The sequence below is a fragment of the Eumetopias jubatus genome, unplaced genomic scaffold (assembly GCF_037043125.1).
Source record: "Eumetopias jubatus isolate StellerSeaLion01/CBP00866 unplaced genomic scaffold, mEumJub1_p1.0 scaffold_4, whole genome shotgun sequence".
Classification (NCBI taxonomy): Eukaryota; Metazoa; Chordata; class Mammalia; order Carnivora; family Otariidae; genus Eumetopias; species Eumetopias jubatus.
In genome coordinates, this window is record NW_028274810.1 from 86,226,904 (window position 1) to 86,252,763 (window position 25,860).

At 36.7% G+C, this 25,860-nt stretch overlaps 1 protein-coding gene across 7 annotated transcripts in view; it reads left to right on the forward strand.

Annotated features, from left to right (window-relative positions):
• The window catches only part of EYA3 (EYA transcriptional coactivator and phosphatase 3), a 122,898-nt gene that overhangs the window by 73,126 nt on the left and 23,912 nt on the right, over nucleotides 1-25,860 (forward strand). For 6 of the 7 annotated variants that reach the window (XM_088022539.1, XM_088022540.1, XM_028113625.2 and 3 more), the window contains 6 exons: nucleotides 2,308-2,444; nucleotides 8,381-8,518; nucleotides 14,369-14,454; nucleotides 17,548-17,731; nucleotides 19,671-19,810; nucleotides 24,829-24,912. In XM_088022539.1, coding sequence (XP_087878665.1) covers nucleotides 2,308-2,444; nucleotides 8,381-8,518; nucleotides 14,369-14,454; nucleotides 17,548-17,731; nucleotides 19,671-19,810; nucleotides 24,829-24,912 — 769 coding nt within the window. The remainder of the gene's footprint in view (nucleotides 1-2,307; nucleotides 2,445-8,380; nucleotides 8,519-14,368; nucleotides 14,455-17,547; nucleotides 17,732-19,670; nucleotides 19,811-24,828; nucleotides 24,913-25,860) is intronic. The other variant, XM_028113629.2, reaches the window with a different exon arrangement.

Sequence of the window (25,860 nt, forward strand, 5' to 3'; positions counted from 1 at the left end):
AGTAGATGGTTGCCTGGAATAGATCACTGTTACCCAGGAGCTTGCTGTAAATGAATGGCCACTGAAAATGAAAAATACTGTTCGTGATCAAAGCATATCAGTGACTGACCTCTGGTCATTCTCTCTTTCCTCTACCTTCCTAGATCAATAAACACAGCACAAGCCAGCCTCCTAGTGGGACTTCTCAGCCTAATCTTTGTTCAGTTTCTTGCTTTAGGAATGTCCTCAAAGTAGAATTAGGCTTAAAGTTAGGCTTAGCGGGTTGAAGTCACTAAGAGGCAACGTTTTGGGCCTTCAACAGGTAAGATCAGCATTTAAGATCCACAAGCTAATCATCTCCAAGATGAGCAGGTACAGAACTGGGTGTATGCCAAACTAGCAAATGGGCGTTGATAAAGAGTAAGCCTGCACATACGTCGATAGATACGTGTGAGTGTGTTTATTGAAGTTGGATGTATTCCCAGGTGCTTACATAGGCAGAACACATAAAGGAATTGGTAACAGAGGTGACTGATACCTATGGGACTGTTTATAAAAAGAAAACTGGCATTTTTTTTTCTTTTTGTGCTTGTTTATACCTTTTGAATTTTTCATCAGTTAACAAATAACTAAAAGGTCAATTCAATGAGTTCTCCAAATTCTAATCTGGTATTTAACACTAATAGCAATTGGAGCAGTTGTTTTCATATGATTTTCTTCTGTGAAATGACTGAACCTATTCTCTGAGATCATCATGAAGGAAATAAGAAAATACTTTGAGCTATAAAGACACTACAGGAAAAAGGATATTATGATCTTTAACATATCTGGAGATCAATCCATTTGAAGTCACAAAGATTTTAAATTATTCCCATGTGACTTGATTAACAGCTACAACCTGAGCTATTTCTTGGTTCAGATCTAGCTAAGAAGAACAGATGTGAAGATGGAGGTGCTTTTCCAAATTCATCTGCCTATTCAAAAAATAATTTACATACCTTTTGCATTCAGGACACCTTATTAGCTATGCATTCTCTCTTAATTCAGAACTCTTTAGCACTTATGTGAACCATTGCATTATAGCTATTTTTTAACTCTACTTCAACTTTCTACCCCTTCTAACCCATTTTACAAAGGAGTGTCAAACTAATCTTTATTCAAGAACAGCTCTGATCTTGTCACTCTTTGCTCAGCAATTTCGGTGACTCCCAGTTGTTTCAGATTGGTCTGAACTCAGCCTGGTATTCAAGGTCTTTGCTATCTTTCCTTCTTTTGCTACTCCCCTTCACTTTATATATGTCCTTTAATATAATCTATGCTCCTTATAGGCTTAAGCCCTGTTTGCCTTCCTCTGTAACTTTGCCAGAGTTTTTCTCTTTTCCTTGAACACCCTTTCTTTCCCATTTCTGCATGTCTTATTTGCTCAGCTCACATACTGCTTCTTTATAGCCTTACTTCATTTTCCTTTCCCCCAAAGCTGAAAAAAATATTTTCCCCTTCTGAAACATTCCTTTCTCCGAATATTTTTATTGTTCAGATTTATGTGGTACACAAAACGCTTGCATTGTAAGTACAGCATAATACCAAATAAAATAACTGGTATCTAAATATTCAGTGCACAAAGCGTGGGACCATTTTATTGCATGGATGAAATGACCAGGTCATTTAGCTAAAGTCCCAGAAGTTTTACTGCTGAATTCAAATTCCCTAGCTAAACCTGATGTGGTTGGCTGCAACTAATGGCAGTATACTCTGGCTTAAACATCAGTAGGGAGATTCTGAATCCTGCCTGGGACTTCTCAGATTTTATTAGTTATCTGGCTCCTGTTTTGTAGGCTTGATCTGGGGATATTGGGGCCCACCCCTACTCCCTGTTCTTTGATGTGTAGTGGTTGCTTGCCTTTTCTCTGCCAGCCTAACCCTCTCTCAAGTCCTGCTCTCCCTCTTAGAACTTGTTTGGCCCAGAGGGCTGGGTGGAGAATAAGAACCAAATGTTGAGTCCCAATCTGTCCAGTTTTCGGTTACATTAGGCGTTCATTCTATCTACAAGTTTGCATGTAGTATATCACAAATGGTTGTAGCATAGTAATTGGACCTTGGGAGGATATTTGGAATTACTAAATTTCCCATAAAAATGTTTCTTAGGTGATAGTAAAATCTGGAAAGGAAAAATTAGTTCTACCTTCTGACCGTAGTAAGAGACATTGTATGTGGAAGGTTAGTCTCCTCATTGCTGATTTTTTGCTTTTAGTGGTATTAACTATTTCCTCTGTTTTTCATTAAAAATAAATCACACATGAAAGTTTTTATTTTCTTGAACTTTTCTAGACCTTATGCACATATCCTCTCAGTTCCTGTGTCGGAAACTGCTTACCCTGGGCAGACTCCGTACCAGACACTACAGCAGTCTCAACCCTATGCTGTCTACCCTCAGGCAACCCAAACATATGGACTACCTCCTTTCGGTAAGGCATTCTATTATAAGCAGTTTCTGAGGGTGTTGATTTTTATCCCCCAGAAACTTCGATCTTTCCCCAAAAATCAAGTATGCCTAATCAGGAAGCTGAAAGATGATGGGTTGTTCTTTACAGAGTACCTACTCAGTTACAAGTTTGATAGAAGCTGGGTGTGTAACTTTCCAACAGTATGTTTGCTGCATATTAAATAAAATCATAACTTTCAATACTCATTTGTGTCTCTGCCAAGATTTAGCCATTTCCAAGGTACTAAATCTTGACTATAAAGCTTGGAATCTTTAAGTGTTTGGGAAACTCTTTGAGGAATTACTATTTCTTTATATAAAACATGTTACCATGGTTAGATAAGCATAATAAATATATTTTGAGGTGATTCATTTTCCTGCTAAAACTCGGTAATCTAAATATCCAGATAGAGTATGCCTTATAGTGTACTCTCCTTTTTTTTTTGGTCAATTTCTCCCTCTTTTCCTCCCTCGTTCCTAAACTGATCAGTTGTTGCTCTGCTGAACCAACAAGTCATCTTAGAATGAGGAGAATCCCCAATTTTATATAGCCTTATCTTGTGCTTTGTTTGTTCTGTGGTTTTAGGTATGTTGGACATGAACTGTGAATTAGATTGATTTACTAGAAGTCAGTTTGAGACTCTCTGAGCACTTAACATCTGTGCTGATTTTTCTCTGTGTGTGTAAGTTGATAGATATATGCAGTGTGCTTTACTGTCCCTTTTCTAGTTTCCTAGAACCAGTGTTAGAAAATTGAGAGAATACTGTATTATTTTCACATATGCAGCATGTTAATAAAATTATATCTCTGTAGCCTTTACTGAAACTAGCTGGAAATTAGATCTTCTAAACAGATCGCCACAGATTCTGGATGTATTGGTGTTGCCTGCTTTTGGTTTCTACATTCCTGCTTTACCTGGCCCATTTGGCTAGTCCTTTATGATAGTGACAGCTTTCTTAGTTTAGGCTTGCCTTGGCTCCTGATAACTACTAGAAACAGGTTATATATTAATGATAGTGGTAGTTGATAACTTCATGGAAGAAGACAAACAGAAATGCTCTTGTTTCCCCATCAGTATTAGCCAGTATACTAAAATCTTAAATTTGTTATATATTTAACCAGCCAAGACTGAGCAGTCCTTTTGGAAATGGGATTCTCTGTGAATATGTTTGTGCTTACATCTTTGTGCATATGTTAAAGCTAATTTTTCAACAGCTGACTAGTAAAAGCTAGCAAGTATAAAGTAAGTATTTTTATATCAGTTTTTTACCTTCTGTTTTGATTGAAATTCATTATTAGCAAGCCCAGAACCATTTATGACATTGTTGAACTGTTGGTCATTCCTGCTGTTCAGTATTTAATAAAACTATTATATCTCTGATCTCAGATTATGGAATACCTAACATAGTGCCATGTGCATGTTATGGTATCTTTTATGATCACTGCATTTCCCTTGTATTAAAGAAAGAAAAAAAATTCTGTATAATAGGTCCTTGGTAAAAACTTGAAACTGTTTATATTGTAAAGAAATATTGGTAATAACAGGCTCTTTCATTAATCTGGTTTTGTTTAATATTTGGGAGTGAGGGAGACTTGTTTCATAAATTCTTCTATCAGTATTTCAAAGAAAGAGAATCAGCTAAATCTGACTCTTAAGTAATATATGAAGCTTACTGGAGGGAGACTTAGGTTGGGGCAATGTGAATAGTAGATGTGGCATATTCTCAGAACTTGTTAAGGAAGTCATAGACATGACTTTTTTTAAAAGTGTGTTCACTCAGTATAAAATACTCTTTCTTTCTTCTTGTGAAGATTTGGCAATTTTATCTTAGTGCTGCCTGTTAGCACTAAAATTAGATTAACTAGTCTGTTATTTTATGTCAGATGTAAACAGGGCTTTGGGAAATCTCGTTATAATAATATCTAATGTTTATGAAATGCATTATATACCATGCAGTATTCTGGGAACAAGTACCTCACGCTTTACAGTATTGTCTTATTTAATCTTAGAACAATCCTAGGGAGTAAACAGTAGCATTATCCCTTTTTATAGATGAGGAAACAGGCTGAGAAGGATCAAGTGACTAGCCTGAGGTCATACAATTAGGAAATGCCTGGGTTTAGAATTGAACCCAGGTCTGTTTAATTCCAGAAGTGCTCGTAAGTTTAGTCTGTGTCTCAGAGTTGAGTTTGAAATTTAAAAATGTTCCTCCTCTTGATGAAAGAAGAAAAGACTAGAGGAAATCTAGGAGGCTTATACTGTGAGCAGTCTGTAAAAGTAAAGGAATAGTGGTCATATTCTTTTTAAGAACTCCATAGAAATGTAGTGGAATGGCAGAAAGAGAATTCGAGGGTTAACTTCCAGTGATCTCAGTGAACATGTGGGAGGAAAGGGGCACCCATTTATTTTTAGGAGCTCATAAAAGATTACCTTAGCTGCCACTATTCAGCTTCTTTTGAAAGAACTCTGATGTGAGATGGAGATTTGGTAATACTATTAAGAACCTTAAGGATGTTCATGCCATTTCCCCCAGTAATTTCACTTCTAGGGATTTATCCTATGGAACTAATTAGAGATACCCACAAATTTTCAAACCAAGATACGCATCACAGCATTATTTATAACAGCAAAAGATTGGAAGCAGGCTACATTTTGAATTGAAAGGTGTGTGTTAAATTGCAATGTATCTATAGAATGGAAAACTTAGAAATCATATTCTTATAAATTCACACTCTTAATATCTTAAATATCTTTAATATCTTAAAGAATATAGAGCATCTTGAGAAAAGTTTATTAAAAAAGCATTATGTAAAACTAAAAGCAGTATAATATGCCAAGTTAATATTTTTTAAAAATATATACATAAAGAAAAATTTGGAAGAAAAATGTGAATGTTGCAGTACAGGCACTACAGATTTGATCTCTGTTATGACAGAACCACGTAAGGCAAGGACATAGTTGCATTATGCACAGGTTTCAGGTAATACAGTCCCGTACAAAAGCAAGAACTGCCTGTATTTTTTTTTCTGTGCAATGAGACTGTGCAATTTTTTTTCTTTTACTTTCTATGTTTTCTTCATTTTCTGTAACATACATCTACTCCCTTTATAATTAGGAAAAATACTCAGATTAAATTACTTAGTATTTGTAATAGCTCATCCCAGTGAGCTATCGAATCAACAAACCAAGATGTTCTTTTATGTGTTTTTTCCTGAGCATTGGCATATACCTCAGTTCCTAACCAAACTAATTTTTCTCTAAAGATCCACTACTCTGATATGTATTACTATAAACTGAGCTGCTCCAGATTAGTTTGGTTAGTGACTAACCAAGGGTGAAGTGTTTGTGCTGAGAAACTTGGGTAGAGTTTGTGATAAGACCCCACCGTGGGGCGGTAAGAGGAAAGCACTCAGAGACAGGCTTCATTTGCCATTGTTACGCCAGCTGTTGTTACACATCAGGCCCTTGGTGCTTAAAATGACTTGATAAGCTTGGTAGTTACAGGAAAAGAGCAGTGGACTAGGAGTTGGGAAACTAGGATTTGGTTTCATCTTCACTATGGGCAGTATTGCTCTACAGTCAGATCATTTGGTCATGCTGCCTGTGATTTGGAATTGTGGGAAGGGCGCTTTTAAAGGAAGATATTTATATGCTTTCAGAGCAAGGCTACCATGAAGCCGGAGGTGGTATTCATATGGTCTTTTATTCTTCTATTCTTTGTAAAATAATTGTATTTTAAATATCAACTTCATGTTTCTGGTCAAAAACATTCAAAACTACCATAAGTAGCCATTTCCCTACTTGCCTTGGACATTTTGCCCTGGTTTTTGACCTTATAAGAAGGGCCAGTTCATAGACATTTTATATTTTGAAACTTAAATACGTACTAAGTAATGAGACTGGCAAAATATTTACAGGTAATACTATTCTCATTAATAAGATTGTATTTTCGTGCAGTGTAATCTGAGTGTGTTCACAGATTCAACACCTCAGATTTAAAACCTATTTAGAAAAAAAAATCACACTGATTACAATAAATCTGAAAGTTATTGTGACATTGAAATGGCAGTTTGTTTGCTAAAAAATGTGATACTCAACCAGGAAGAATCATGGCACTGATATTCAAATTTCACATAAATGTTTAAAAAATAACACTTTCAATATTTTTAGTGTTGAAATTTAGGTTTAGTTAGGACTTTAACTGTGGCTAATGATCATAAACTAAGCATGGAATGGGGGCCAACCCTCCTAATGCATGCTAGAGATGATGGTATTCTTCATTCTCCTCAAATAAGTTATTTCATGTGTTTAATAGGTGAGAAAAGAATATGACTTTTTTGTGTGTGTTTTGACTTTGGAACAAGGCAATTGCCACATCCCATGTCAAAATACATCTCCCTTACATTTACTAATCAACAAATTTTACAGATCTGAGTTGCACCTAGATATCTCAGTGCCCTGGTGAAGCAGAGGACTCTATTATCAGTGCATTACATTTCTATAAATTCAATATCAGATTAGAAGTGAATGAAATGAGTTAATATTGAATTTGAAGCTGTGGCTGACCTTGGTATTGATTTCTGACCTGGAATGTGATTGATGAACCTTCTTGGACCTAATTATTAGCTTCAACTGCACTGATCCACCAGCCATAGCTGTTCAGAACACAGTGAACAACCAGACAGTAAGATTTTTTATAGATAGATTTTTGTATAGCCAAAATTGTCACTAAAACTATTCACCATAAAGGACATCCTTAGGCTGTCATGTAGAATCAAAGCTTCATTTATGGTTTCTTAGTTTACTGCAAATGAAAAAGGAGATAAAGTGAGAAGCAAGAGAATGTCAAGTGACAAGTCACAGAGAAAAAAACAAAATGATATAGAACTATAACTGAGTTCTCTTTAGTACTAAACAAATGTCTTTACATATCCCAGTAGCCTCTGGGGGTGTCTCTGTAATATATATAGCACAGCACACTATTAATCTTTGTGACAATAATTCTGAGAAAATCTAAAGGTACGTTCACTATTTCCTCCCTGCAAAGAAGGCAGGAAAAGATATAAATATATTTTAGAAAGATTGTCATTCGGGAGCATTGTGATAAAAATAAAATAAAAGTGAACAGCTATGAAATTTATCAGTATGAGAGATTTACATGTTCTGACTTGGAAAGATGTCTTTCACAGGTATGTGGAAAAGCAAATTATGAACAGTATGTATAACATCCCATTTTTATTAAAAAGAAAAAAAGATTAGTAAATACATAGAAGAAATCTAAGTGACTTCTGCAAACTGTTAATAGTGCTTAAGTCTGGATGCTGGGATTATATATGACTTTATTTTTTCTAAGTTATATATTTCTGTAATGTTTTTAATTTATAAAAATAAGCAAGTATGTCTTTCCTAATCAGAAGAAACAGGTGACAAAATAACCAGCTTAAGAAGGCAGAAAAGTACTTAATACATTTTAGAAAGATTTGGTGCTTGTTTAATGGGTAAGTGAATTTTAAACTTATGTGGAATGTCTCCCACCTTGACAATGGATAAATGATTTATCACCGTACATGATCATCAGGCACTATCTACAATAAATACTCCAGTTGGGTGACAGTAGCTTTTTTTTCTGAACCCTGGTCAGTCTCCCTCAACCATTGAAATGAACTTTTATATATATATATATCATTATTGGGGTTTTTGACAAGATTTTTGTTTCTGTGGCCCCACTCCCCAGTCTTTGAAATTGTATTTGCTTGTGGTATATTGTGAGTGGGAGAATCAGTAATTTTCTCTTACAAGCAAATTTACTTTTGTTCTAAGATTTAGGTTTTAAACCTACTGGCTGATATTTGAAAGCATAACCATGCTCCTCAGTCCCAGTGTATTGTTTGTAATTGGTCCAATTTATCTGATTCAGGTGCATTGTGGCCAGGTATGAAACCTGAAAGTGGTTTAATTCAGACTTCATCTCCAAGTCAACACAGTGTTCTTACCTGCACTACAGGGTTAACCACAAGCCAGCCAAGCCCAGCACATTATTCTTATCCCATTCAAGGTAAATAGGCATGGTTGTGTGTGTTTTATTATTGTTGTTTTTGTTGTTTTCAGCCTATCTGTATCTCCAAACAAATTGGGTAATACAGGAGCTCTGTCCTGTAAAATAGAAGGGGGTGATATTTGCATTTGTGCATGCTTTTTGTGTTAGGCAAACCAGAACCCAAGACTGTGGTTTGTAAGTAGTTTAGCCTTTTAACTGTGAACTGCTTCGTAGAATTGAAGCCTTCCCTTTTGCATGTTGGTGTCCAGAAAACCTGTCTGATTTTGTTTTAGTCTGTTCTCAGTGGCATTTTGTCCTATAAATGAGCAGAAGATTCCATGGGGTAGAACTTTGCTGACTTCTTTTATATGAAGTCCACATAGGGCAGAAGTGAGATGTGTGCTGCTTTTTTGCTACTGTGTTGTCATACCTGCACCCCCACTTGCTGCTTCTTGGTGAGAGCATTTTTCTTTCTCAAAAAGTTTAGTCTTGTTTCTGTTTCATGATAAAAAGCATAGCCTTAAAGCTTGAACTCTGAACATCTTTGCCTTCCTGAGTTGTTCTTCTAAAAGGTTAGAATTATGACAGGACTATTAGGAATGAAGACAGAAAAACTCAGAAGGCACGGTGCAATTCCCTGCCCTTCCACATCTAACACAGGCAATTCATCATTGCTCCAGATTGGAAATTAATGTCCATGTACCTGGCTTCTCATCCGCCTCCTTTCTCCTGAGTTCTCCCAGCTTTAAAATTTTATTCCTTTTAAAATGAGTGCTAGAGGAGTGAGGATGGGACAGCAAAAACTGGCCTGAGGTAGTAGTAAGATATGAACTTTGGTGATGAAAAAGTTTTTATGTAGATTATATTAAATTAAATATTTTGCTACTCAGTTTTGTGTTCATTTAAATGATTAAGAACTACTTCTACTTGATCCATTTACCAGTTAGTAAATAATTAAGTCAGGATGTAAGCTGGGCAATCTGACCTCAGAGCATGAGTGCAATATTTATCATTTTCAATATTGAAATCCTGATGTCAGTATCAACTCTCCCATAAGTGATAACCTTTACTGACAGATAACTAAGTTTATTTTTCCTCCCTTTTTCTGGTTAACCTCTTGGCCCATTTTGTTGTTCATTAGAACTTTGGCAGAGGGTAGAATTTAAGGCAGAAGGTAACCATCAAGTTATTAATTTTTGCCTTTATTCTGAAGAAAAAATTGGTAGAATACAAGTTGAAACAATTGGCTAAAGTGAAATACGAGTATTGGCAGAATCAAATTACCTGGGTTGTCTGCTATCACTATCACTCTCCTCACTCCCACCTTTAATTTCACTTAGCATGGATAGTGAATGTTAGCTATCCAGGGCTGCTCTGTTCCCCCTGTGTAACTATCCAGTCCTTCCACAGAATAAAAACAAGAAGAATTCTATCAATTTTTAAAAAGTGGTCAGAATAGCAGTGACTCCTCATCATACCCCAAAGCATTCTACAGTTGACATATAGAGCTGTCAGATCACTATGTTGTACACCTGAAGCTGATGTAATGGTGTCAACATACTGCAGTTTCTTTTAAAATGTATGATTTCAACCTAAAAAGAATTATACGTCTGGCTTCATCAACTCTGATCAAAACCCTTTCTTCAGTTTATACAACAATGCTCATGAAAACCCTTTGGTTAAGTAGATCTGGCTTCTTTATATCAGTCTTCTCCTGGGGTATAACTATGTGGCCCCGTCTCTTATTATTTTCTTCAGTTGAGATGGCTTAAATGGTTAATATTCAAGGGGTAAAATTAATTTTAGAAATTTCAAAATTAATTTTAACTCCGTCTTGACTTTAATGAATGTGTTTGCACTCTAATACTGTTGGTAGCACATGATAGTCTTTTTTGATTGTCTTTCATTCACCAGGAGTTTTGTTTTGTTCTGTTGTTTAACTTTAGTTTTTAGATTAATTTTACATTTACAGAAAAATTGAGAGGATGGTACAGAGAGTTATATATCCCCAATCTTGCGTATAATTTTCCCTATTATTGACATATTATATTAGAATGGAACATATATTACAACTAATGAACCCATATTGGTACATTATTATTTCCTAAGTCCATTTTTGTTCCAGGATCCCATCCAGGGTACCACATTTCATTAATTGTCATGTCTACTTAGGTTCCTCTTGTCTATGCAGTTTTTCAGGGTTTTCTTGTTTTTGATGACCTTGACATACTATGGATGAATCCCACAAGTTATACAGGAATATACATGTCTATAAGATAGACATGAATCCCACAAGTATTTATTGAGCATCACCTACTCCGTGTCAGGTTTTTTGCTAGATATTAAAGATAATGAATAAGATAGCAAGATTCTGCCTCTGGAGCTTACAGACGAGTGGAGGAAACAGAAAACAAGCAAATAAATAATTAAATAGATTTTGAAAAGTTCTCTGAAAGAAAAAAAGAATAGATTGCTGTGATTGGGAAAACAAGGAGTTTTGTTTTATTTTATTATTATTTTTTTAAATTAGCGTGCAAATGGGGGGTAGTGGGGAGGGGCAGAGGGAGAGGGAGATGGAGAGAGAGAATCTTAAGCAGACTGTATGCTGAGTGTGGAGCTGGATGCAGGGCTTGATGGCACGACCCTGAGATCATGACCTGAGCTGGAATCAAGAGCTTAACCGACTGAGCCACTCAGGTGCCCGAAGGAGTTAGTTTTAATAGAGGGGTCAAAGAGAGTACCTCTGAAGAAGTAGACATGCTGAGGAGGAGCCATCATGCTGGGAGGGCAAGAGGGACAGGCCAGGGAGAACAATCCAGGCAGAGCGAGTAACATTGCAAAGGTGCCCAAGTGAGAAAGAGCTCGTCTTTATTTTGAATAACTTGAAAGCCAGGTAAACAAGGGTGGTAGAGAGAGACATGTATAAAATTAGACATGGGTAGAAAGTAAATCTTGTGCCAACTTTTATGTACCATTGACCCTTAGGTCGGCCCTGTGGCTTTGGGACAGTGTCATTTAATTCGGCTGTGCCTCTCACAGTTCTCTGACCACCGTCTTCTGATTAAAGCTGTCTATATATGTTGACTGTGTTATTTGGACCTCTAGTGGGGCATGGTTCTTCACAACACACCTATGAGGAAACTACTGAGTCTCCTCTTCATATTTATTAATTGGACCTCTAATGGGGCATGGTTCTCAGAATCTTTGTCTTTCTCTTATTTCACAGCTCCATTGTCAGAACAGGAGTGGAGACTATCCCAAAACATTTGGCCATGCCATGGCATTTGGAGAGCTAATAGTCTTCAGATATATATCAGTAGGATTGAACACTTGAGTTTTATTTGATCCTCTAAGTTTGTACTTTTTGTTGGACCTTTATTGCTGCTGCTTTTGTTTTTTAAATCTGCAGTTGAATATTATTTGTTGAGACATATATATGTGTGTGTATATATATGCGCAGAATGATAAGTACTTTTTTGAGATGTGTGGTTTTTTAGTCATAGTTATGTGTAGGGTAGGGTATACAGTGATGTGTGTACATTTTTAGGTGAGTTTAGCTTGGGTTCAATGATGGTTACAGGAGCCTAAAAAATGATTTATTTAATTATCGTCTAACTCTGTCAATGGAATCTAATCTCCATGAGGGCAGGGACTTTGCCTTGTTCACTACTCTATTCCTTAGTGACTGGAACAGTTTCTGGGTGCATAGTGGACCGTGGTTTGCTGAATGAATGAACTATGGCACATATGAGAAATGATTTGAGTGAGTTGGAGAAAGAAGTGTTACTGAACCCTATAAACTTTCTAGGTCAGCAGGCCAACATTTCCTATAATAGAAGTCACTATTGCTGAAAGTAGTTTGTGATCTTTAGTAAGGTACTTATTTAAAATTCAGTATCAGCAACTAGCCAATCAAGTCATTAAACTTCCTAGTGGAGATACTAAGAGTATATGCCCAGTTGTTTGTAAGGTCTACCTTTTTACCTCTAGCCCAGTTCAATAAGTGGTCTGAAAATTGTTAAATTTATAAAACCACTTTGTCAGTCAGAGTACCTTTTTCCCCATGTATGTGAAGATCAGATATGAATGGGTTGTACTGCTAACCATTTAGTTAGTAAGAAGGTAGAACAGAATTAAAGGTAAATAGGAAAAGAGGAGCATGTGCTAGAATAAAGACCAATGAAAAATTGAGCTAGAAATGGACTTTTCTAGGAGAGATAAATTTAAGAGATTAACTAAATTGTTAATTTTCTTTCCCACCTTAAATCACCTTATGTCCTTCTGTCTGTTTTATTGCATGGTTGCCTAGCATAATGTACTGGTAATAAAACCTGAAAGCCACTCAAAATCTCTACCCACAAGAATGATTAAAAACTACTTACAGAATCATCTAAGCCTATGTACTGTACAGTAATTCCTTGTACTTCCCCGTCAGGGGGGAAAATAGATTAAGCCATAGTAGAGAAGAAAAAATATTGGTAGGAAGAAAATACCATCTGTGAGGTTATAAAATCTCTTTCATTTGGTTGTTATGTTTAAGAAGGTAAACTCTTAAGAGTCCTTTCGTTCCCCTGGGGGAAGAAGTATTGTAGAAAAGAAGATCTCCCTGGATGGTCAAGAAATCTGAATCCTAGCTCATCCAGTTGGGAGATCCCAGTCACCATCATGACTACTACTAGTTCCATGACAGTAGACAAATTACCTTAACTCTTCTTTGTCCCAAGTTCATTTGAAAGCTGGAGTTGCAGCAATAGCTGTTCCTTGGACTTTCTCTTCTAATCTCTTCTAGACTTTCTTCTAAGAAGAGTACCCTTGGGGAAAGGGATAAGAATTCCCCTGATTTTGATGAGTACTCTCACGTTTCTGCTTCATTTGTTCATCTGTTCTGTTTTTAATGGAGGTTTTCCTATTAACTTTACCTGTAAAGGACTTTATTGCTAATGGGATAGGTAAGTCAGATAGTCAGGTCTGCCTGATGGTGAACCCTTATGGCGTGTGTGACAGCAGTGGGAACTATGTCTACGTGTGCTTATGATAAGCGAGGGAGAGGAGTTCAAGACCAGTACCTCACAGTCTCCGTTACACTGTCCACTTGGAAAAAGTCACTTTAGCAAATAGTAGTCCCTAAAAATTTGACTAAAACTGTGGTGGGATCTGTGATGGGAGGGTATGAAAAAATTAGCCCAAATTCCTTGTCCAAGACAGGCAGCCTAAATAGCTTACAGAGTACATTGTTACCAGGCCAGAATAATATTTAATATTTTCCAAGATTTTCCAAAATCTTTAAATGCCAGATCATCATGTTTGTTGATCCACATTAATAATCCACAATTTGAGGAGAGCCCAAGAAGCAACTCCAAGCACGTTTGGGGGACCAGCTGTATTTCTCAAAGTAATTATATTGCATTAGGAAAGGCATAATTTGGGGCAAGTGACAACAAATATCACAGTATAGAATTTACATGTGGCTCTACCAGAGCTCTTGTTTCTGTTGGTTGTCAGTAGGTCACATCGCAAGTGAGTCATTTTTCAAGGTCTCAGAAGATAGACTGGAGTGATTTGGTTTAGCTTCTAATTCCATTGATATCCTTAGTATGAGCCAGTGCATTTTATACATACCCTTCCTAGGACTTTAATAGGAAGAGTTGAAAACTCAAGTTGAAACAGAAAAATGGTTGAACTGTTTTATTTCTAATCAAGACTAGAGTAAGGTATGGCACACAAAAGAGCAAAATCAGTATTTGTTTCCTTTGCACGATGTTCCTGATATCCTTATAGATCTGTTTACATAAGACACAATATGTTTTCCATTTCTTCTAGGCTTTTACATGATATCTTTAACATCTTTTGACATTCTTAATCCTATAGCTTCAAGCACAAATGCCAGCCTGATACCCACTTCATCTACAATTGCCAATATTCCAGCAGCAGCAGTTTCCAGCATCTCAAACCAGGTACTGTGCTACCTCATTCATCCTATTTGATATGGTTCATCAAGCTTGCTCTTCTCTTCACTCCATGGTCAATTTTCCAGTCTAAGAAACAACCAGCACTAGGACCCTGGATGGTTTCTCAGGCTGCCATCCAGTTTCTCTCATTACGCTGCTAAAGTCTCTGAATGATATGACTGTATCTGCTCCTTCATCTACTTTGTGAGTCTGCCTTCTACTCTGTTCCTACTAGAATGTAAGCTCCATGAGGATAGGGACTTCTTTTTCTATTTTGTTCGCTTGTATATTCCCAGAGTTCAGAAAATGCCTGGTTCTCACATTAAAGACACAAAATAAATATTTGTGGAATGAATGTTCCTTCCACTTTTTTATTTAGCCACTTATTCCTTTGTGAATTCTTTGTAGTCTGGTCTTGATCCCTGTTCTATTAACTCTTTATGTTTAGATCACTGGTAATAGCTTCAGTGATTTAGGGTTTTTTGTTTTTGCTGTTAGGTTTTTATTTGTTGTTTTCTCTACAGCAATGAATCTTTTCTCCGTGAATCTCTTTTTCTGGCTGTAATTAACATTACTATTCCGGTTCATCTTTTATGTTTGACTGTTTTTGCATTTGTTCATTCTTATAGTTCACAAATTACTGAGTTTCTGCTGTACACCTGGCACTTGTCAGTGTACTATTTATCTCTTTCCCTTTCATAGGTTTTCTTTTTGATCCTCTTTTCTCTCATGGACAGTATGTAGTTTTCCACATGCTTATTACTTCATCCCCAGAAATGTTTAACCATATTCACAGTGTCCATTTACTACCTCCAAAATGAACATTCTAGTCCTGACCTCATGATATCTACAGGCTTCCTGCTGATTGATGCCCATTTTTTTCTTTAATGTCTTGCTATATCCTTAAGTTCATCATATCAAAAACCACGCTTTCATTCCTCCTTTTTTTGTCTCGTTGTCCTCCAAAAGTAAAACCACTTTTCCCTATGACTTCTCAATTGTCAATGAGACCATTTTTAAATAAAGCTAGGCCTCAAACCAAACCAGTTGTTTTCAGTTTTTTTCCTCACCCATTCCTAATCCAGCCATTTCTAGAATTCTTTTCCATTTTTGCTATTATTTCCCACGTTTTGGCTTTTCCCCTTTAATCCTGAGTTACTTCAGTTAACTGTTCATCTCATCTCCAGTTTTTCTCTATACCTAACCATTTCCTAAAACACTATCTGAAGGCGCCTGGCTGATTCAGTCAGTGGAACGTGTGACTCTTGATCTCGGGGTCATGAGTTCAAGCCCCATGTTAGGGTTAGAGATTACTAAAAAAAAATTTTTTTAAAGATTTTAAAACAGAATCTGAGTAATTTTCTCAAAAGCCCACGTCAGTCATCTGTCCCAGAATCTTTTTGTATTTTTGTTGTTTTGATTTTGATAGTCCCTATTACCTGCCCCACACACAAACTATACACCATTGCCAAACTATACACCATATCCAAGTCACATTCATGGGTTTGCATGACTCATTCAAGCCTGCAAGATCTTTTGTTTCAACCAGACTCAACGTCTCTGGTCCCTTAATATAAAACCTTTTCAGGGCATATTCATGTTCTTACTCCCTCTGTTTATCTCAGAAAGCTCTGACTACCACAGTCTGCAGGGATAGTTGTCTTCCTCTGTATTTCACTCATTTGACATATAATTTATTGCCAATTTATTGGAAATATTGTTGTCTTCTCCTGCTAGACTTTTAACTCCCTTGAGTTCAGCCAGTACAACTTCACTCTTTTCTTTAATGTTCCAGCTTATGAGCACACACCCTGACTGAGTTGTATTTGGTTTATGATAGATGTTCAGTACTCTTTATAATTGGTCTGGTTGATTAGCTTCTTTCTACTTCTTACCAACATCAGTATAAGTTGAAATTCTTTAAGGTATGTTTTTGAGCTATACATCATACACATTTTTTGTACAGCTTTATTAAGGTATAATTGACATACAATAATGTGCATAAATTTAAATTGTACATACAGTTTGATAAGTTTTGACATGTATGTGCCCATGAAGTTCCCTCCAATTTTCTTTTTTTTAAAACAGTGGGGCTTGAACTCATGACCCTGAGATCAAGACCTGAGCCGAGATCCAAGAGTCAGAGACATTTAACCGACTGAGCTACCCAGGCGCCCCTCCCTCCAAATATTTTATTTTATTTTAAAGATTTTATTTATTTGAGAGAAAGAGCATGAGGGGGGAGGGGCAAGGAAAGAGGGGAAGCAGACTCCCCACTGAGTAGGGAACCCCACACAGGGCTTGATCCCAGGATCCCAGGATCATGATCTGAGCCGAAGGCAGACGCTTAACCGACTGAGCCACCCAGGCGCCCCAATATTCAGGGGTTTTTTTGTGTTTTGTATTTTTTTTTAAAGATTTCATTTATTTATTTGACAGAGAGAGACACAGTGAGAGAGGGAACACAAGCAGGGGGAGCTGGAGAGGGAGAAGCAGGCTTCCCGCCAAGCAGGGAGCCCGATACGGGGTTCGATCCCAGGACCCTGGGATCATGACCTGAGCCGAAGGCAGACACTTAACAACTGAACCACCCAGGTGCCCCCCAGTACTCAGTTTTTAAACTGGGAAACCTTAATGTAGGATATGTGCTTTTTTTGTTTAAGCTCATCTGTACTTAGAAAGCACTAGCATCTAGTGCAGTTGCTTATAAACTTCTTAAAGAATAGAATCTTCAGAAATTCTGTGCAGAAATTTATACAGAAATTCAGTACCTAAAATAGAAAAAAAAAAAAAAAAGGAAAGCCGTTAGAGTAGACAAGGGACATTGTGTGTAGAGTGAGTGGGACCCTTCTCTCTCAGCCTCTGGCTCATGGCAAAGATAGGCCCTGAGGTCTCTCCTCTTGACTCTTAGGTTTCCACAGAATACATTTTGAAAATCATTGGTTTAGGTGGAAGCTATAGATGGGTAAATGAGAAGTCAAATAAATATTTTAGGAAAATAACTATGAATAAGAGAGACATGAAAGTCTCTTGTGTTGAAATCATCATTTTGCTCTTTCTAAGAGTCTTGTTTTCCTCCCTTATTCCGTTGGTCTACAGGACTATCCCACCTACACTATCCTTGGTCAGAGTCAGTACCAGACCTGCTACCCCAGCTCCAGCTTTGGAGGCACAGGCCAGACTAACAGTGATACTGAGAGTACCACATTAGCAGCAACCACATACCAGACCGAGAAGCCTAGTGTCATGGTACCTGCACCTACGGCACAGAGACTTTCTTCGGGTAAGCACCGTAGCTCTGAAAACTTTGACTTAAGGGCACTTCATTCACCATGTAATAGTAAAGATCATTTTGTTCTGGTCTAAGTCAGTTACTGTGCTATTGGCTTTCCCTCTTGGGTGAGGAATATTTAAACATTGGAACCAGACTATATGATGAGTCATTGGCAGACCGAATGTAATACCTGATGCTGTGAACAGAAAAGTACCAAGAATGAAAAGACTGCGACACCCACCCCACCCTTTAGCTTTAATGTGCTCGTCACAGGGAACTTCAGAATAGTGGCACATTTTGTAAAAGTTGAAGGACTCCAGTTTTAGTCTGTGCATATTTTGGATGCCTGCTGAGGCCTCAGAGCAGTAGTTCTTAACTTTTTCTGTGTCATGGATCTCCAAGATCCTGAGGAAAGCTATGTCTTTCCCCCGACCCCAAGGAAATACATAAAATTTAACCTACAAGTTTAAACCTATACATTAAGGTTGGTTTGAAATGTATCGATGAGTTGTGAAGTTCAGGTTTAAAAAAAAAAAACCCTGACATAAAGGCTTTATACACACATTCAGTAAATAAACATATGTATATGCTTTTTGTCTCTATCATTCAGGAAAATTTGGTGGTTGGCTGTTACATCATGTAACTGGAGGAAGGACTGTTTATTGTTAGTACTGATGCATTTTCAAAAACAGTGTTCTATCTCAAATCAGTTTTTTGTACACCTTGCCTTCATTAGTCTTCTAAGGAAATAGACATACAGATGGTCACTGCTTCAAACTTACATAACTTTGAAATAGTTACACATGTTGATACCTTAGTTTTGAATTCAGAGCTCTAAATATCTGTTCTTCATAACAATTTTAATTTTTTAATAAGAGGGAATTTCAAACCTAGAAGTTTTCAGAATAGTATAATGAACCTCCTATGTATATCGTCCATCTTCAACAATTAACTCGTATTTCAACTATACTTCATCTAGTTCTCTCGCCGAATTCCCGGCATCATATGTCTAAAAGATAAATACTTGCTAGCACAGCCACAGTGCCATTATCCCCTCTGAAATAATTCAACAATAATTCCTTAATATTATAAAATACTAAAAGGTATTATTTCTAGTTTTCTCATAAATGTTAAAAATTTTATTTTCCTTTTATATAGTTTATTGAAATTAGGATCAAAGTAAGGTCCATACATTGGGATTGGTGGATATATATTTTGTCTCTTTTAAGTTGTAAATTCCCCTCTTTTTTTATTTTCTGATGTACTATATCTGTGAAGAAAGTGTTTATCTCATGCCATTTCCCAGTCTGAATTTTGCTGATTTTCTCTGTATCAGGTAGATCAACATTTCCTGCTGCCTTCTGTATTTCAATTTAAATTGGTAAATAGATCTAGAGTTGTGGTTTTCAACTAAAGGTGATTTTTGTGCCATGACCTCTCCCGCATTCACCTAAGACATTTGGCAGTGTATGGAAACATTTTCGGTTGTCACAGCAGGTGGGGAGTGCTACTGGCATCTAGTGGATAGAGGCCAAGGATGCTGCTTAACCAAACATCCTATAATGCACATGACATCGACTCAACAAAAAATTATCTGGCCCAAAATGTCAATTGTGCCATGTTGAAAAACTCTGATGTAGAAACTTGACCAGCTCCAGGTTCAGATTTTTGGGGGGTCTTTTTTGGCAAAACAACTTTATAGCTGTGTTCTTCCATTGAGAGGCAGGTATATAAATTCTGTTATAACTCTCTCTGTGATGTTAGGAGCTGTTGATGCTCGATGTTGATGCCTAGGTCTGTATTCCTAAACTGATTAGGTAAAGTTTGATTTTCTAGCCTTTATCCCTGCAATATGATTCTTAAGGATAGAAAGCGTGCTGACCCTCTTACAGCTCTAGTTCTTATAGCCTGTGACTACTGGCAATATATGTCTCGCTTTTCATTCCAGGAGACCCTTCTTCAAGTCCATCTTTGTCCCAAACTACACCAAATAAAGATGCTGATGACCAGTCCAGAAAAAACATGACTGGCAAGAACCGAGGCAAAAGGAAAGCTGATGCCAGCTCTTCCCAGGACAGTGAATTGGAAGTATGGGAAGGAGCTCATTTGAGTTACCTACTTTTTGTCTCATTTTTTAAGTTCATTGAACATACATATCTGAAACTCATGGAGAAACTGTAGTTCTTTGTTGAATGCCGCCCCCGCCCCCCGCCCCGATTCCTGGGCAAGAGAAACGAAAATTGGCCAGGTGAAGAGAGAAATGTAAAAACACATTTCTCTGTGCCCATAACTCACCATATTACTTTCAGATGCTTTTCACCAAAGCATTGAAAAAGCTTTTCTGAATTTAGATAGCCAGGTAACTTTTTAAGAGAAAGAACAAACTGTTCTCTGTGTTCCAGAGAAGGACAGAAAGAACAGTTCCCTCATATTCAGAAAGCACAGGGTGTCACAAATAATGTCATAGTGTTCTCCATTTGAAAATCTAAAAGTAAAATGAGAAGATGAGTGCTTTATGTGAAGCAGTCACGATGAGATCTGGTAACTTATTAATGAGATTGGTAGGCACTTATTTTGTGGTTAAGCACTATAAGAATTTATTATGGGCATACATTTGGCTTCGTTATTAAAAAGATTAGAAAATCATACAAAATGCTAATAATAGTGGAGTTTTTATACACTTTTGTTTTTGTATTCGATTTCTCTATAATATGAGCATTTAATGGGCAGGGGGATGCTGTATTTAAAAATGAGTTCATCGGTAGGCATTAAGACGTAAGTAAATTGAGGCTGTGTTTGGGGAACTCTCTTTCCTTTTGTTCCTGACCAAGAAAAAAAGCAAAAAAGAAAAAATCTAACGTCCTTTTACATTTATTGGGAAAAACTGAGAACCCATTTAGTTTTTTAAATTGTGGTAAAATATACATAACATAAAATTTACCATTTTAACCAATTTTTAAGTGTGCAGTTCAGTGACATTAAGTACATTTACAGTGTTGTTTGTTACCACTGTCTATTTCCAGAACTTTTTCATGATCCCAAACAAAAACTATACCGATTAAGCAATAACCCCCCATTCTCCCCTCCCACTAGCCCCTGGTAACCTCTATTCTACTTTCAGTTTCTAGGAATTTGCCTATTCTGAGTATCCCATATAAATGGAATGATACAATAGCTACCTTTTGTGTGAGGCTTCTTTCACTTAACGTAATGTTTTCAAGGTTCATCTATGTATAAGATCTTCATTTCTTTTTATGGCTGAATAATATTCCATTGTATGTATATATACCATGTTTTGTTTACCCATTCATTTGTTGATGGACATTAGTGGTTTTTTCACCTTTGAGTTATTGTGAATAATGCTGCTGTGAACATTGCTATCCAGATATTTCTTTGAGTCTCTCTTTTCAGTTATTTTGGGTATAAACTGAGGAGTAGAATTGCTAGATTATATGGTAATTCTATGTTCAACTTCTTGAGGAAACAACAAAATGTTTTCCATAGTGGCTACATCATTATACATTTACACCAGCAATGCATGAGGGTTCTGATTTCTCCACGTCCTCACCAACACTTATTATTCCCCCCCCTTTTTTTAAATAATAACCATCCTAATGGATGTGAAATGGTTTTGATTTCCATTTCCTTAATGACTAGTAATGTTGAACATCTATTCATGTATCTATTGGCCATCTGTATATTTTCTTTGGAGAAATAGCTGTTCAAATCCTATGCCCGGTTTTTAATTGGGTTTTTGGTATTTTGTTGTTGAGTTTTAGGAATTCTTTATATATTCTAGATACTACTCACTTATCAGATATATAATGCGCAAATATTTTCTCCCATTCCATGAGTTCTTTTTACTCTCTTGATAGTGTTCTTTGAGGCACAAAAGTTTTACATTTTGTTGAAGTCCTGTTTTTCTTTTATTGCTTGTATTTTAGTGTTAAAAATACAAGGTTATAAAGATATTTACCAGTGTTTTCTTCTAAGAATTTTATTGTTGTAGTTCATAAATTTAGGTCTTTGACTCATATTGAATTAATTTTTTCTCATATTCAGTTAATTTTTTTAAGAGACTTTTTTTTTAAGATTTTATTTATTTCTTTGACAGAAAGAGACACAGCGAAAGAGGGAACACAAGCAGGGGGAGTGGGAGTGGGAGAGGGAGAAGCAGGCTTCCCACGGAGCAGGGAGCCCGATGCGGGGCTCGATCCCAGGACCCTGGGATCATGACCTGAGCCGAAGGCAGACACTTAACGACTGAGCCACCCAGGTGCCCCGAGTTAATTTTTGTATATGGTGTAAAGTAAGGGTCTAATTTCATTCTTTTGCACATGGACATCCAATTTTCCCAGCACCTTTTGTTGGAAATATTTTCCTTTCCCCATTGAATGGTCTTAGCATCCTTGTCAAAAATTGACCATATTTGGGGGCATCTGGGTGGCTCAGTTGGTTAAGTGCCTGCCTTTGGCTTAGGTCATGATCCCAGGGTCCTGGGATTGGGGCCCTGAATCACATCAGGCTCCCTGCTCCACATCGGGCCTCCTGCTCAGCAGGGAGTCTGCTTCTCCCTCTCCCTCTACCCCTCCCCCCCCCACTTATGCTCTGTCTCTTGCTCTGCTCTCTGTCTCTCAAATAAATAGTCTTTTTTTTTTAAATTGACCATATATGTAAGGGTTTATTTCTGAGTCATCTTGTCAATTTCATTGGTTTGTGTGTCTTTCCTTTTGGAGGTACCACATTGTATTGATTATTACTGTAGCCTTGTAATGAGTTTTGAAATCAGGAAATGTTAGTCTTCCAACTTCATTCTTTTTCAAGATTATTTTGGCCATTCAGGCCATGGAATATGAGATTCCATATGAATTTTAGGATGAGTTTTTCTATTTCTTTAAAAACTATTGGGATTTTGATAGGGATTGCATCAAATTTTAAGTCATCTGGGTAGTATTGTCACTTTAACATTGTTAAATCTTTCATCCATGAACATGGGCTGTCTTTCCATTTAGATCCGTCTAATTTCCTTCAGCTGTGTTTTTTAGTTTTCAGTATACAGGTGTTTCACCTCCTCAGTTAAATTTATTCTTTTTTTTTTGAGAGAGAGAGAGAGAGAGGGAGAGGCAGAGGGAGAGAGAGAATCTTAAGCAGGCTCCATGCCCAGCACAGAGCCTGATGTGGGGCTTGAGCTCACGACCCTGAGATCATGACCTTAGCCAAAATCAAGAGTCAGATGCTTAACCTACTGAGCCACCCAGGCACCCCTCAGTTAAATTTATGCTTAAGTATTTTATTATTTTTTAAGATTTTATTTATTTATTTGTCAGAGAGAGAGAGAGAACACAAGCAGGGGGAGCAGCAGGCAGAGGGAGAAGCAGGCTTCCCACTGAGCAAGGAGCCGGATGCGGGCCTCAATCCCAGGACCCTGAGATCATGACCTGAGCCAAAGGCAGACACTTAACCAACGGAGCCACCCAGGCATCCCAAGTTATTTTATTATTTTTGATGCTATTATAAATGGAATTGTTTTTAAATTTCTTTGAGGATTAGTAATTGCAAGTATATAGAAATACAGCTCATTGCTGAATTCATTTATTAGCTCTAACAAATTTTTTGTGGATTCTTTATGGAGTTTTCTATATATAAGATCGTGTCATTTGTGAACAGAGATAATTTTACTTTTTCCTTTCCAATTTGGGTACCTTTTTCCCCCCCAATTCTTGCCAAATTATTCTGGCTAGAATTTCTAGTACTTAATGTTGAATAGAAGTGGTAAAAACAGGCATACTTGTCCTATTCCTGATCTCCAGGATAAAGTGCTTCTGTTACTTATGTAAGCTTTCAGTCTTGCACCATTGAGTAAGATATTAATTCTGGGTTTTTCATATACAGTCTTTATCATGTGAGGAAATTCACTTCTACTCCTAGTTTATTGAGTATTTTTGTCATGAAAGTGTGTTGAATTTTGTCAGATGCTTCTCCTGCCTCAATTGAAATAAGCATTGGGTTTTTTTCCCTCCGTTTTCTTAAGGTAGCATATTATATTGATTAATTTTTGTATGTTGATCCATCCTTGCATTCTAAACAAATCCCGCAGCGTCATGATGTACAGTGCTTTTAATATGCTGCTTGAATTTTGTTTGCTAGTATTTTTGTGGAGGATTTTTTGCATTGATGTTCTTAAGAGATATTGGTCTGCAGTTTTCTTGTAGTGTCTTTATCTGACATCAGTATCAGGGTAATGCTGGCTTCATAGAATGATTTAAGAAGTATTTCTTCATCTTCAACTTTTGGAAGAGTTAAGGAAGGATTGGTGTTAATTCTTCTTTAAATGTTTGGTAGAATTTAACAGTGAAACCATCTGGTCCTGGGCTTTTTTCTTTCTTGGTATCTTTTTGATTACTGATTTCAACCTCTATTAAAGGTCTATCCAGATTTTCCATTTCTTCTTGAGTCAGTTTTGGCATTTTGTGTATTTCTAGGAATTTGTCTATGTCCATATAGGTTATTTGTTAGTATACAGCTATTCATGGTATTGTCTTACCATTCTTTTTATTTCTGTAAAATTGATACCAACATTCCCACTTTCATTTCTGATTTTACTAATTTGAGTCTTCTTTTTTTTCTTAGTTAATCTAACTAAAGGTTGTCAATTTTGTAGATCTTTTCAAAGAACCAACTTTTGGTTTCATTGATTTTTCTCTATTATTTTTCTGCTCTCTGATTTATTTATCTCCATTATAACTTTTAGTCTTCCATTCCTTCTGCTGGCTCTTTCCAGTTCCTCAAATTGTACAGTTATGTTATTGATTGAGATCTTCTTTTTTAAGGCATGCATTTTACAGCTATAAATTCCCCTCTTTGTACTGCTTTCACTGCAGCCTATAAATTTTGGTATGTTGTGTTTTGTTTTCATTCATCTCAAGGTATTCCCTAATTTCACTTGGGATTTTTTCTTTGATCTACTGCTTGTTGAAAATTGTGTTGTTTAATTTTCACATATTTGTGAATTTTTACGTTTTTTTTCTGTTACGTATTTCTTGTTCCATTCCATTATATTTAGAAAAGATGCTCACTCATTTTTTTTTTCTGTTTTCCTTCCTCAGCGGGTATTTCTGTGGGACTTGGATGAAACCATCATCATCTTTCACTCTCTTCTTACTGGATCCTATGCTCAAAAATATGGAAAGGTAATTTGAGTCTTTCTTCTTTTCTTGTAACTGCCCTCCTCCTGACTCACTCACTCTGCTACCTCCATCTTACCCTGTTGGCCTTTCACTTGCCATGTACAACTTCACCGGATGACTTGTACAGCAGACTGCATGTCAGGCAGTGTTGATAAAGCTGGAGACAGACCTAGGACCAGTGCTGTAAGCTGAAGTTGTTCAAGGGTTCTATTTTATAAAGACTAAATATGGGAATGAAGCTCAAAACAGTGGAGTCTCAGGATTATATATTCCAAAGACTGATGTGTTAACCTTAAGTCACTTTTAACAGCCCAAACTGAGCATTTTATTTAGCTGAGTATATACCAGATATGTAAATTTTAAAATATATATAAAGTCTAAAATATTTTTCTTACATAGATTACATACCTCCTTACACTAAATATACCAAGCAGAATTTAAACTTATTTAGTCATCAATATAAACACCAGGGTTTTGGGGGGGGTTTGTTTGTTTAAGATTGATTGATTTATTTGAGAGAGAGAGTGAGAGAGCACACATGCATGGAGGGGGGGCAAAGGGAGAGGGAGAGAAAATCCCAAGCAGACTCCACACCAAGAGTTGGACATTTAAACCAACTGTACCATCCAGGCGCCCCTAAACATCAGCTTTGATAGAGGGATAAGCTATATGTTTCTATACCAGATTATCTCCAGGCTTCTATTTTTCAGTTTCTGTGAATAAATTTTATAAAAATATCTACGTCCTTTGCTTTCTTACTATTCCCATTTATTTCTTACTGTATTAATGTTTCTGTTAGAAGTACTTTCCACAGGCTTTTAGTGTCTAGGCTGGTAAGCTGACATAAGCTTGTACACTGTATAAGCTGATTATAAAAGTGTATAAAATAAGAGCATACATCCTCCAAGTGAAGACCTGATGGTTCACTTTAAAGCTAGATGCATTGGTTTT